The sequence below is a fragment of the Paramormyrops kingsleyae genome, chromosome 11, assembly GCF_048594095.1.
Source record: "Paramormyrops kingsleyae isolate MSU_618 chromosome 11, PKINGS_0.4, whole genome shotgun sequence".
In the NCBI taxonomy this organism is placed as follows: Eukaryota; Metazoa; Chordata; class Actinopteri; order Osteoglossiformes; family Mormyridae; genus Paramormyrops; species Paramormyrops kingsleyae.
Genome location: NC_132807.1, coordinates 5,650,378 through 5,664,121, shown reverse-complemented (window position 1 = coordinate 5,664,121; position 13,744 = coordinate 5,650,378). Strand labels below are relative to the sequence as shown.

General features: G+C 43.0%; 2 protein-coding genes across 5 annotated transcripts; one reads left to right on the top strand and one right to left on the bottom strand.

The window, feature by feature from the left end:
* The first annotated feature begins 127 nt into the window (after positions 1 to 127).
* On the top strand, positions 128 to 4,712 carry mtfmt (mitochondrial methionyl-tRNA formyltransferase). Of its 2 annotated transcripts, XM_072717898.1 has the most exons (9): positions 128 to 667; positions 1,134 to 1,334; positions 1,538 to 1,660; positions 2,289 to 2,391; positions 2,482 to 2,557; positions 2,640 to 2,731; positions 2,810 to 2,888; positions 3,139 to 3,209; positions 4,357 to 4,712. In XM_072717898.1, the coding sequence occupies exons 1-9, from the start codon at positions 417 to 419 to the stop codon at positions 4,552 to 4,554; spliced, it is 1,194 nt and encodes a 397-aa protein (XP_072573999.1). In that variant the 5' UTR covers positions 128 to 416; the 3' UTR covers positions 4,555 to 4,712. The 2 variants fall into 2 exon arrangements, with proteins under 2 accessions (XP_072573999.1, XP_072574000.1); XM_072717899.1 differs by lacking the exon at positions 128 to 667 and having other exon boundaries at positions 1,202 to 1,321.
* A 75-nt stretch (positions 4,713 to 4,787) lies between these two features.
* Positions 4,788 to 13,582, bottom strand: LOC111845094 (uncharacterized protein HI_0077). 3 transcript variants are annotated; one of them, XM_072717897.1, is made up of 12 exons: positions 13,496 to 13,582; positions 12,977 to 13,065; positions 7,412 to 7,530; positions 7,109 to 7,211; positions 6,898 to 6,995; positions 6,613 to 6,762; positions 6,240 to 6,407; positions 6,088 to 6,157; positions 5,500 to 5,578; positions 5,268 to 5,421; positions 5,050 to 5,154; positions 4,788 to 4,967 (listed from the first exon to the last, which is right to left on the bottom strand). In XM_072717897.1, exons 2-12 carry the CDS (start codon positions 12,999 to 13,001, stop codon positions 4,935 to 4,937), a joined length of 1,104 nt encoding a protein of 367 aa, XP_072573998.1. In that variant the 5' UTR covers positions 13,002 to 13,065; positions 13,496 to 13,582; the 3' UTR covers positions 4,788 to 4,934. The 3 variants fall into 3 exon arrangements, with proteins under 3 accessions (XP_072573998.1, XP_023669979.1, XP_072573997.1); XM_023814211.2 differs by lacking the exon at positions 13,496 to 13,582 and adding an exon at positions 13,316 to 13,486; XM_072717896.1 differs by lacking the exon at positions 13,496 to 13,582 and adding an exon at positions 13,225 to 13,454.
* Positions 13,583 to 13,744: the final 162 nt, after the last annotated feature.

Sequence of the window (13,744 nt, the reverse complement as noted above, 5' to 3'; positions counted from 1 at the left end):
ATATTTATATGAGATAGCCTACTTATTAAAGATTATATATAGCAACGAAGGATATGATTTGAGCTCCGTTTGTAAGAACGGTTTGATTAGGTAGGAACGAATTAATCACAGGTCGAATGATCCGGGGAAATGAGATTGAGGAGACCGGAAGTGTATTTTTCCCCAAAGAAACATGATGGTGGCTCCTGTGGTGGAAGTCCGTTTGCTTCAGTATGGCTTTTATGACAACATAGTTTAACACACTATTATGTGTAGCAGTGTGTTTCTGATACTCATTTGAAATCGTTTCACGGTGACAATAATTAAATTTGTCTTTAAAATATGTATTATATTTAGGTTAAGAGCACTACGTCTTCTTATAAATGATTAGATATTAGCCGGTCGGTCCGTAATAATTCTACGAAGGTCGAGCAGGGATGTGGAATATTATGAAGTATGTTTGTGCAGAAGGGATTGTGTTCAGAGGACTCTGCGGGCAGCGTTGTGCGGATAAGCGGCGGTCAGTCCGGCTGTGGGTCAGAGGACCTTCCACGCATCAGATTCACGCTGTGCACAACTCGGTCCCCTTCAGTCAGACACACGTAGTGACGAGTCCTCCTTGGAGGGTGTTATTCTTCGGAACAGACAGCTTTGCTGAGGAATCTCTCAAACACCTGTTTGCCTCAAGGTAAGGGAAGCTCATGCATTTTCGTTCCATTATCCATGGGGTGGTGGGTGGTGGTGTTTGTCCCAGACAGCACAAATACCCTTGATGGGATGCCAGTACATTGCAGGTGACACACGCCAGGGTTACCAACTCTCACGCATCTGGCGTGACACTCACGCCCTCAGACTCATGTTCACGCGAGAAGGCTTACGGCAAATCCATATTATTCCATTATAAACCTAAAATTAGCTACACCAAAACCGTTGGGGAAGCTTTCAAACCGTACAGACTATTTCCAAGGTAATAAAACTGTAAATGCATGTGCATGTGTATGCAGACTTGTCTGGAATTGAAAATCTCACTCCAGCCAGCTGACCAAAGTTGGTGATTTAGAATCCTGCTACGTGTAACATGCAAAATAAGAACTAATGACAAGATACAAACGCTATAATATCTCTTTGTATGTCTTGTCTTCCACTTGTTGTAGACAGAAGGCAGGAAGTGGTGTTGTGAAACTGCTTGAAGTGGTTACCTTGCCAAAGGACCTTCCTGTGAGGAGATTTGCGCTCCAGAACCAGCTTCATGTTCATGACTGGCCAAATGTAAATGTCCAAGACCGGTTTGATGTGGGTGTCGTGGTGTCCTTTGGCTGCTTGCTTAAAGAGAACCTGATCGGTCAGTTTCCATAGTAAGTATTAATAACTGCTCAGTCATTAATTAGCTTTCTCTTGGTTCTGTGATGGAAATTGTATCCATATTAACTGGATGAATATAGGAGCTGGGTGTATTTTTAATTGGTTCTACAGTTGCAGCTGCTGCAAGTTCATGATTTAGGCTCTTATAGTGAACTTATGGTCTTGTTTATGTCCTGTTTTTATTGCCTGTCTACAGTGGAATCCTGAACATCCATCCCAGCCTGCTTCCCAGGTGGCGTGGTCCTGCTCCTGTGTTCCACACAGTCCTCCATGGAGACACTGTTTCTGGGGTGACTATCATGCAGATCAGACCAAAGAGGTAATTTCCTTCTGTGGGACGCTGGTGTCCATTTACAATACTGAGAAGAAAGTCTGCTACTTCTACAACTCAGATGAACTATTGGCACATGCTGAACTGGTCCTATTTCCTTATGAATATTGATACTACCAGCCAAAAGTTTTTGCACACACTGAGATTTTGTACATTGGCTTGTTGCTCACTTGATATTTACTAAAAAATACAGTCAGTATTCTCTACTAACAAATAAATTCTCAGTATGGTCACCATTTGAGTACCTTTATTAGCAAGAAAATGTCATATCTTTGATTTATCAAAGTAACCTCCTCTAGCAGTTATAACAGCAGAGTTAAGTAGAGGCATTCTTTTACAAGTGACATTAAGCGCTCGCTGCTCTTTCATGAGCTGAAACAGACCATTTGACTGTGCCATCACCACACAGACATGTACTCTCTCCATGTTATAAAGGAAACTTGTTTTATTTGACTTATATTTTCATTTATAGTTGTTCTCTCAACTTTCCAGTGCTTAACAAGAATAAAAAATCTCCAGTTCATGAAATAACTGGAAAAGTGGTAAAAAGTTGTGGTGTACAAAAATGTTTGACTGGTAGTATTTGCTCCATACTTACATTGTTTTTCCATATTAGGTTTGATGTGGGCCCCATTCTGAACCAGTGTATTTACCCAGTTCCAGAAAACGCTACAGCTGAACAGCTTGGAGAGACTTTGGCCACCATGGGAGCCAAGTTGGTTCGTAAAAAATTATATAAATAAAAAACACCTTGTTGCTTCTTTAAGTGGAGGAGTGTTTAATGGTTTCCGGAACTTTCTCTCCCATAGTTAATTGACACTCTACAGAATTTGCCGGAATTTGTTGCAAACAGAAGAGAGCAGACGAGTAAAGGAGTGACATCAGGTGAAGTACAGCCCCCCCCCCTCCCCCCGGACACGGTTTACCCCACCTTGGCATAATCATGTGACCTTTTAATCCTCCGCAGCTCCCAAAATTAGCAGTTCCATGAGCTGGATCGTGTGGGAGGAGCACACGTGTGACCAGATCGACTGTCTTTTTCGAGCGATCGGCTCACGGGTGAGAACACGTCTGTGGCAGAAGCGGCTGCATGCACTAGTTACGAATGGGCAGTAATCAGATAATGTTTGCCTGTAGATCCCCCTACGAACCCTCTGGATGGGAGAGCCCATCAAGCTTTTGGATTTTGCTGGAAAGTTCCTTACATCACTTTCAGGTGAATTTGAAGTTGCTGGTGCATGGTGGCTCATATTATTGACAGAATTATCAGAATTATTAAAGTACTGCAGTAATGCAGTTTATTTTATAATATAATTTGTCACTGGCCATAGTGTGATGGCCTGCGTTTGGTCGTAATGGCTGATTCAATGAAAAAGTTCTGTTAGAAACCTGGTGGTATTAAGCTATATATGATTTGGGTCAAGTCTGGTTTCTCGAGGTGCTAACTGGCTAATCCCATGTGACAGGTGCAGTGGCAGAAACCCCAGGAACCGTCCGTTACGACAGGGAGTCGGACTCGCTGTTGATCAGCTGCAAGGTGAGTCCGACCCGAAAAATTCTTCAAGTAATCATTAGGGTGGTCCTTAAAAATGAAAATGCCAGGGCCTGCGGGCGCAAGGCAAGGAACAACCCAGACTGAGGCACCAACCCATCACAGTGCGCACACACACACACACACACACACCATTCTCACCTATGTAACACCATTTAACCTCAGCATGTTATGTTTAGGGGGGGAAACGTTTAAATAAAAAATAGACCAAGAAAAACACCGTTATTTAAAAAAAACATTCAGGGAGCAACCATTCAATAAGAACTTTTTTTAATATATATATAAAAAGCCTTCTTTTGTTCTTAGGTCAACTTTAAGTTAATAATTAATACTCATTGATGTCTGTGGATAAATTATATATATTTTCACCCCCCCTTGTTGCGGTGCCCTGAGAACTGGGGGTTAAGATTTGGTCAAGGCCAGGCTCGAACCGGTGACCTTCCGATCAGAGGCAGAGAGTCTTACTCCGCTGAGCCACATGCTGCCCCTCAAGATTTATATATTTTCAAATTTTTACATGGTTTTTCATTTGGTTAAATTTTATGATTTTTTTTTTTTAATTTGCCAAATGTTTAGAAATATGGTAGAGAGCACCCTTGATGTTAAACTGCAAAAAAATTAGATGCTCAACTTCTAGCTACCAATTCAATGAATGACATGAGAGAATGAGTATTACTGACAGCCAGCTTGAATATTTGACCGTAGTGTCAATTTACTGATTGCTGATTACAAATTCCAGTTTTTGTTCTTTGCTTTTTGTTCATTTTTTGCGGGTAAGCAAACATTATTTTTGTTGTAGCTCTTCTGTTTTTAGCAAAGTTTGGCTGAAATTGAATATTTTTTGATAATTTGCAGCTACAGATTGATCTTGTTGAGCAACCTCTAAACATCAATAAAACTACAAAAAATGTTTCCAGGAAGTTTCTGACAATGTGTCACAAAGGGTTAGTGCATGAAAAACATTTTTAAAAATGCCACTTTAAAATATGACTCATAGCTAAGGACCACCCTAGTAAACATCCTGTGAGGAATAACAATTGTGCTCCATGTTACTTTGGAAATTTTGCACCTGTGCAACCGGCATTGTTGGTTCAACTCGCAGAAGTGAGAGAGGTTTTATTCTGTGTGACAGGATGGCTGGGTGGCATTCAGGGCTGTCATGCTGAAGAAACGACTTTCCGCCTTGGACTTTTACAATGGCTACTTGCACCCGTTCTTCCTGAAGAGGTTTCCTCGCCGGCAGAAGGAGTGCGTCTTTGAGAGCTACAAAACGAAGGACAGCAACACCCCTCTGGGCAGGGAGGACGCACACAAAGTCCAGAATCTGTGACAGTATGGAGAACTTTAGAGTGTCATCTGATACACCTAAGTGGAAGAGTTATGTTTGTCTGTTTTAAGACAAGTGTAGATAAATGGCAGATTATGCCACTGTGTGTCATCATTTAACGGTCCAGTAAACAGTCCACCTGTGAGGTACTGGAAACATGATTTATATTTATTCAGATAATCAACTTTCACATGCATAAAAATTTGTTTTATTTAAATAATTACTAATGTTCTGGATGTTCCTGTACATCAAAAGCAGACACTCTGATGCAGATCTGAGACACCTGACCCAGGTTCCACCTATAACAGTCCCGGAACAACTATAATCTTTAACAGAATCGGGGGAGGGGTACATTGACTGTACCTCTGTGCTGAGGTCCTCCGTCAGCTGGATGGTCTGACCAGGGGCACATACCACTTGGAGGAAAGAAGAGGTTTTCAGAGTGTTTCAAATTTCACCAAACCTTGGTAATAATAGTTAGAGAAACTGGATAGTTACCTCTTCTGTCATTCCCGCTAATTTTCTGCCTTCGGTGTTAAATGGAGGTTTCAGGTAACCTCTGAAGTGCTTCTTCACCATTTCATGGAAGGTAGCCAAGCAGTCCTAAAGAGAGAATGAATAACCAGCCTGTCCAGTGTCATGCGTTTGGTGCCAATCTGGCGCTGAGCATGCTGGGTAAGCTGTTTCAGAGGCGAGCTGGATACTGCATTCCGTACCAGGCCCTGTTCCCTGCAGATGTATGTGAACCATCTCAGCCCTGCCGCCACATGCGTGATCTCCTCGCTGTAGATCACCTCCAGCGCCCGCACGGAGCCGTCATCGCCCTGCGCGGCGAAGCGGGACGTCGTCTGCGGGTGCACATCCAGACCCCTGAGTGCGGGGAGAGAGGGGGTCCTGAGCGAGCGCGATCACCGCGGCCCGGGACGGAGGCGGGCCGGCGACTCGTACCTCGCCTCGTGAATCATGTTTATAACAGCCAATCTGGCCAGTGGGCTGTGAGAGGTGTCTTTGGCTGACTGCCACAGCCCTGGAAGGCAAAGTAAGGTGAAGGTCACAGCACAGCCCTCAACCTCCTGGGAGTAACGTGCTTCTCAAACGGAGCCCTCGGGGCCTCACTGGCTGTGCTGGCTTTGCTTCCAGAACTGCATGATTAATATACATCACATTATATTCTGACTTCACTGGAGAATTTTGTATGGAAAAGAAAGATATTTTAACTGCAAAACTGAGTCAAACTACGACTGTTTTAATAAGTAGATTCCCTGATTGCTCAATGCCCTTTTACTTAAATGACATATTTATCACACATTTTTACTATTGTTGAAATTAATCATTTGATTCATAAGATCATTCTAGAACACACCCTACAGAAGCTGTCGCTTGGTGTTTGTTTAGCACCTAGATGATGGTTTCATGATAAACCAATGAAGCTTTGATTGAGAATAATTTGAGCTGCGGACTGGGACAAAATTCAGCACATACTGGTGTTCCTAACCCAGTCTGAGAAGCACTGCAGTGAGTAATAAGCCGTCCTACCATTGTGAACTGGCAAAGCACCAAAGTAGCTGCCCAGCTCTGTAAGGCGCTGCTCCATCAGGTTATAGTGCTGTCGGACAGAAGGAAGTCGCCTAAACACTACAGTTCCCATCAGCCCCTGTGCTCACAGTGAGACTGACATAAGCACTGACCTTAGCCTCGTCTCCAGCCACCTTGACAAAGTCATTGAAGAACTGAAGGGGCAAAGGTTCCCCGGTGCTTAGTCTGAAGTTTGAAAACCTGGCAATCATGTCCCAGGACAGATCAATGGCCCACTGCTCCATGTTGGCCAAGGAGTGCAAAAGGGCAATCCTGCTGGCCTGTCAAAGACAGGGGGGGGGGGTCACAGATACATGTAACTTACTCATCTCCACTGTATTTCATAAATCTTTTGAAAGTCACTGTGTGTTATATTAAGAAAGTCCATCTCCAGCCATTAAAGTGTGTTCAACTGGGTGCTGGACTTTCCCAGTCTATAAACTCTGTACTGAATAAGTGAGTGGAAGATGGATGGATGGTCTTTACCAGTGTGCCGCCTCTGCCACGCTTCATCTTCTTGGGATCCACTACAGTGAGGTTGTCCTTCCTCCACGGTTGCGCTGGGGGGGCTGCTTCGCCCACCTCCGTGATCTTCCCAGAGTTCCACCTCTCCTGCACCTCCTGTGTCAATGTGACCTTCAAGAAAATGTATTCAGGAACAATGAGAGCAACAACCGCTTATTAAATGTTCTTCACGGAGATTGAAGGCCACATTTCAAGAATTAAAAATCCTTAAGCTGCAGAAAATCACATTCATCTGTGTTTTTCTACCTTCTCTTTTGGGTCTGGTGTGCAGAGAATTTTTCTTGCCCAGAAGCAGAGTGAATTTTCTGACGTTGTGGGTATGGGTGCCTCTAGTGGCAGTGTTCCTGAACAACACACCAAGCTTTTCAGAATTTCAAGGTCATGACAAGCGTCTTAGACAGAGGTACATGTATGACAACACTCATGCAGTCAGTCTGACTATTTGCCAGGTTCTTACCTGAGGGAACAGAACTGTCTTCAGGAACTGGGGAAAGCGACAGCATATTTTGAGTGTTTATATAAACTTTTTCTTGGACAACTCTGACCTCATACACTTGGTTCTGTGAACAGCATAAAACCAATATTTCAGTTTCCACTGAAATAAAAGTATAAGGAAGTAATGTCAGGTAAATTCAAAAGAGACCACAGTCAATCAGTTTAAAATCACAGATTAAGCATAGGCCGGCCTTCCGGGGTCTCCAGTGGCAACCGAGCCAATCAGGAGATGTTCACACTGAGAGCCCACCTTTTCTGCACCTACCTGCAGGCCTGTAGAGGAAATCCCCGTTTCCAAACAGAAGTCAAAGTGATGCCAAGGACAAATTAATCCCAGCTTCCCATTCCCCAAATCCTCAATGTCTCCCAGCTCAAGGGGGCCACCTAAGAAATAAGAACATAAGAACATAAGAACTATACAAACGAGAGGAGGCCATTCGGCCCATCGAGCTCGCTTGGGGAGAACTTAACTAATAGCTCAGAGTTGTTAAAATCTTATCTAGCTCTGATTTAAAGGAACCCAAGGATTCAGCTTGCACTACGTTATCAGGAAGACTATTCCATACTCTGACTACACGCTGTGTAAAGAAGTGCTTCCTTAAATCCAGTTTGAAATGTTCTCCCGCTAATTTCCACCTATGGCCACGAGTTCTTGTATTGGAACTAATGCTGAAGTAACTATTCGGTTGAACAGCATCCAAACCTGTTAGAATCTTATAGACCTGGATCATGTCCCCCCTCAGTCTCCTTTGCTTGAGGCTGAACAGATTTAGCTCAAATAACCTTTCCTCGTATGACATTCCTCTAAGACCAGGAATCATTCTTGTGGCCCTACGCTGCACCTTTTCTAAGGCCGCTATGTCCTTTTTAAGATATGGTGACCAAACCTGTACACAATATTCTAGGTGAGGTCTCACCAAGGAATTGTATAATCTTAGCATTACCTCCCTTGACTTAAACTCCACACACCTGGAGATGTACCCCAACATCCTATTGGCCTTTTTTATTGCTTCCCCACACTGGCGAGAATGAGACATGGAAGCATCAACATACACACCAAGGTCTTTCTCATAATCAGCTACCTTTATTTCAGTAGGTCCCATAAAATACCTGTACTTTATATTTCTGCTCCCTACATGGAGTACCTTACATTTGTCTATGTTAAATTTCATCTGCCAGGTGTCAGCCCAGTCACTAATTAAATTAAGATCCCGCTGTAGCTGCTGAGCCGCTAGTTCAGTATCTGCTACACCACCCACCTTGGTGTCATCTGCAAATTTCACCAGTTTACTGTATATATTGGTGTCTATATCATTTATGTAAATTAGGAACAAAAGTGGTCCTAAAATTGAACCCTGCGGTACCCCACTATGAACGCAGGCCCACTGTGACATCGAGCCTCTTATAACTACTCGCTGCTTCCTATCCGTTAACCAGTTATCAATCCAAGTCGCTACAGTTCCTAAAATACCTGTCGCTTTGAGTTTAAGTGAGAGCCTCTTGTGGGGAACAACATCAAAAGCCTTTTGGAAATCTAAATAGATGACATCATAGGCCTTCTTATCATCAACTTCCTGAGTAGCTTCCTCAAAAAACTCCAACAGATTTGTTAAACAGGATCTACCTCTCCTAAATCCATGCTGGCTATCCCTCAAAATGTTATTTGAGTCCAGGTAATCTACCATTTTCTCTTTGATTATAGCCTCCATAACTTTACCAGTTATACAAGTTAGACTGATTGGCCTATAGTTTGACAAATTACTTCTATCCCCTTTTTTGAAAATGGGCGTTATGTTGGCATGCTTCCAATCAGAAGGTACCACACCTTCAGATAAGGATTTTTGAAACAGTAATGTTAAGGGTCGGCAAATAATATCCCTCATCTCTTTTAACACTATAGGTAAGATGCCATCAGGGCCCTGTGATTTATTTATTTTGAGCTTAGCTAGGCTTTGCAAAACATCAGCTTCAGTTATATATATATTAGTTATAGACGATGTTGAATTAGTAATACGAACTGGTAAGTTACTAGTGTCCTCGACAGTGAATACCCGTGCAAAACTATCATTGAACTCATTTACTATGTCAATGTCGTTTTCAATTATAAGACCCTTACTATCCTGCAGATTAGTAATTTCAGCTTTTAGAGCTCTTTTAGAGTTAAAATACTGGAAGAAACTTTTAACGTCATCCTTAGCCTCCAATGCGATCTTCCTTTCGACATTCCTTTTAGCTCGTCTAATGTCATTTTTTAATTCAGCCTGTAGATTTAGATACTCTTGCTTTATTATGTCATCATCAGTTATTTTCCATCTCTGGAACAAAGCCCTTTTCCTCCTTACTTTATACTTTATGTCCCTATTAAACCACCTAGGTTGCAATTTCCTAGATTTATTCTTGCTAGAAACAGGTATGAAGTCCTCTTGTACTTGCAATAATGTGCTTTTAAAAAATTCCCATGCCTCTTCAACAGTTTTGTTATTTAACTCCATCCAGTTCACGGTTTCTAGTTTTAATCTCATACAATTGAAGTTAGCCTTCCTAACATTATATATTTTTGATTTGGACTTTGCTCTTCGGGCACTAAACTTAACCTCAAATTTAACCATGTTATGATCGCTACTGTCAAGTGGTTCTAAAACATCTAATTTACCAATCCTGTCCTGGTTATTAGACAAAACAAGATCAAGAATGGCATCTCCCCTGGTAGGGGTGTTAACAAACTGAGTAAAAAAACAATCCTGTACTAATTCCACCATCTCAAGTTCATTTTCAGAAGAGCCAGCAACAATGTCCCACTGTATCCCCGGTAGATTAAAATCACCCATAACTACCACATCATTTTTATTGCTCATAATCCTAATATCACTGTATAACAATCTGCTTTCCTCAGCAGCTACATTGGGTGCTCTGTAACAAACACCGACAATTAGGCTATTTGAGTTTGTAGCATCTAATTTTACCCATATAGCTTCCGTACTTTTACTTATATCAGTAAGCTCCCTTGCCTGCAAGATTTCCTTTACATATACTGCAACACCACCTCCCTTCTTACCTATACGGTCTTTACGGAACAATGTGTAACCATCCATATTATATTCTTGTCCATCCTTATCACTCAACCACGTTTCAGTTATTGCTATAATATCATAAGAGTCCGATGAGATAAGAGCCTCTAAATCATGAATTTTATTCCTAATACTCCTGGCGTTTAAATACAGACAACAAAGGGTAGGCTTATTACAGTGCCTACTTATAATATGATTTTTTTGGGCTTTCCGTTTCCCCCCAGTTACATACTTAACTAACCTCCCTGCCCCCCCAGTCCCTAGTTTAAACATTCCTCAACTACTCTACAAATACGCCTTCCCAGTACACTGGTTCCCCTCCGGTTCAGATGCAACCCATCCGGCTTGAACAGGTCCCACCTGTTCCAGAAGGTCCTCCAGTGCCCCATAAACCTAAACCCCTCTTTCCTACACCATCCTTTTAGCCACGCATTTAATCTCCTTATCTCAGCTAACTTAGCCTCACTTGCGCGTGGCACGGGGAGTATTTCGGAAAATACCACCATGGACGTTCTGCTTCTAAGCTTATTGGCGACTTCTATAAATTTATCCTGCAGAACAGCCCTTCTACCCTTGCCTATGTCGTTGGTGCCAACATGCACCACGACAACTGGATCCACCCCAGCTGGGGCCAAAAGCTTGTCCACACGATCTGGAAGGTCTCCTACCTGGGCACCAGGCAGGCAAGACACCGTACGGGACCCTCTATCACGCGTGCACACATAACTGTCTACTCCCCTAATAATTGAATCCCCCACTACCACAACCTCCCTCTTTCTGGGGGGAGGGGGCTCCTCAGTGCCCAAGGGCCCACCTGCTTCCCCAGTCCCTTCCGGCTCTAAAGCTGGAAGCACCTGAAACCTGTTAGACACAGACACCTCAGGTGATGCCGCCTCTGTAACGTGTGTACGCCTTTTCCTGCGTCTACGACCTACGGTCACCCAGCTCTCTCGACCTCTCTGCTCTTCATTCTCCCTCCCCCCCGTTAGTGGCGTACACACCGTCTCCCTAAACGGCGTATCAACTAGCTCATCTAACTCACTGTTGCATTGGATGCGAGCCAGTTGCTCCTCAAGGTCGCGAACCTTGACCATGAGTGAGTCCACTAGCTTACATCGCTCGCAGATGAAGTCCGACTGGACACTAACGTCCAGAAGGGCAAACATCTTGCAAACGCAACACTGAGCTGGCCCCATAATTAACTAACTCACTATGACCCCGTACTCCCAGCCCAGTAAATTTATATAGTGTATTTAACTATAAAGATTAATTTGCGTAACAATAAATGCAGTAACGTGCGGAGTACACTAAAATAAGTTATTACTTGTGTTAAAACGGAACTTAATTATTATTTTATAAAAAATTTTAAACCTGATAAACTTACTACTACTTACCAGAAGAACTTCTGCCTGAACCAAGTAAAAACAAGGCGAAATCGAAGTTGCTCTTGGGAGGTCGAAAAACCACAAAAACCCCCTCACAGCAGGCTACTGCCGGAGCGGGAAAAAAGTGGAAAATGTCCTCCCGGCCCCGACTGGCGACCGAGCAAAGCTCAGGAGCAACTGTCCTTTTCCGACGCTTGGTAGCGATACCGACGTTAGATGTTATTAGTTATAATCGCCCCGCGGGTGTTTGTTACGGAGTTTAAACGCGGACAGAAAAACGCCGCGCACGCGACACCCGCAGCTCTCTGTCGGTAATAATCGCGCTGTTGATTAACAGACAGGACAGACAAGCACTCACGCTGACCGAAATAAGAACAATAAATAGAAATAAACAGCCACCCACGTAAACAGGCAAAGCACAGGTAAAGCACACAAACACTCAAAACACTCCAAAAAAACAATCCCAAACAATCGCTGCAGCTCAACACCACTCTCTCGCAGCAATCCCAGCAATCCCAAATGCCAAAACAGACATATTGTTCTGTCTGTCAGGATGACATATACGGCAACCTGAACTGGGGTTTTTGGGGTCTGAGTGTAATCCTCAGACTTAAACCCAACATGCAGCTCAGTCATAAAATTTGGGGAAACCACTGAAATTTTTATTTCCCATCGTAAAGGGACATATATACTGTGTGTCAGGAGAGGACTGGGATTAAAAACAGGCCCTGGGCTTTGGTCCAGACCGGCTCACATGATCATACACATGATCATTTTTTTCTTTGCAATATTTTCTCTGAAGGGCCAAATCCAAGCTTCATCATGTCAACAGGGGGCATTTTTAATAATGGCTTATTTTCTTGCTCGATGAAAGGTACAATAATAGATGTGTTAGATTTTAGAAATTATTTATTGTTAATTCAAAGAAAGATCTGTGGGCAAAAAAAAAGCTTGAACATATAACTTTAACGGGATAATAATGCTTTTGCCTAGGTCTGACATATACACACGCATGAAAAAGTATATATGGCAAATTTAACGAGCTACAATTAATTCTATACATTCGAATGGAGTTTATCTTTTAATTCAGTACAACATGTTTTTTTTTAACTTGAAATCTGCTATTCGCATTTGAAGACATTTACGAAGTTACATGGGTAGAGTAACAGGATTTCAGGGTTAAGGACTACAATTCCCATAGACACGGCACGCAATAGGCGTTCATTAAGGTTTTTTTTTTTTAATTTACATTATAATTAAAATAGAAATATAAGCGACAGTACCCTCAGTCCTAAATTGCCGGATATTGCACGGCATGTAGGTTATGGTAAGAGCATTAGGGAGACTGGGCGAACCGGGCACTGGAAATGTCTGTACCTTCATGGGGGCAGGAGGAGTCCATTGCCCAGAAGCCATCATCTTCCGTCCGCACAAGGACAACGTGCTCCCCATCCTCCGAATACAGCCTCACAGTAAAACACAGTTATTCAGATCATTAGTTAAGCATTAGAAATAATGACACGCCTAATGCGGCAGTGGGTTGCAGATGGCTGCAGGATATCCCGCCCGAAAATGACAGCTGCCGTTTTAAAATGCCAGAGTTTAAGTCTATGTAATATACTGACCAGTTATCTCTGTCCGTAAAGCAGCTTTGTTTTAATCGCCCAGCAATTATACCCGTTTCATTAACGTGCTTAAGGCTCCCAATGCCCTTACTTTGTACACCCAGGCTTGAAGTTGCGTTTCTCCCCTACGCAGCACCAATTCCCATGGCGGACCACGTCTTTAAGGGCGTTTACTAAATCCTCATCGAAACCGTCCATCCTGGAGACCCGGTGATGCAGCTCTGAGCCGATCCGTGAGATACGGTGTAGGCTGCGCGGAGAGAATGCTTACAGCGCCACCTTCTGTGCAGTTTGCTGCCGTACGCGGGCAGACCCCGCATGTGACCCGACGCGGCTGGGTCCAAGAAGCAGCTCCTCTGCCGGGACACAGCGGTTATTGTGAGTAATGAGAAAAAAAAACTGTACGATAAGTTGCCAAAAAATGCACATTAATTTTTATTTATATAGTATAGTTTCCCTTTTCTTTCAACTTCGTGTTTATTTTTCTTATGTTGTGATGACAAGGATGTGCATATCCTAT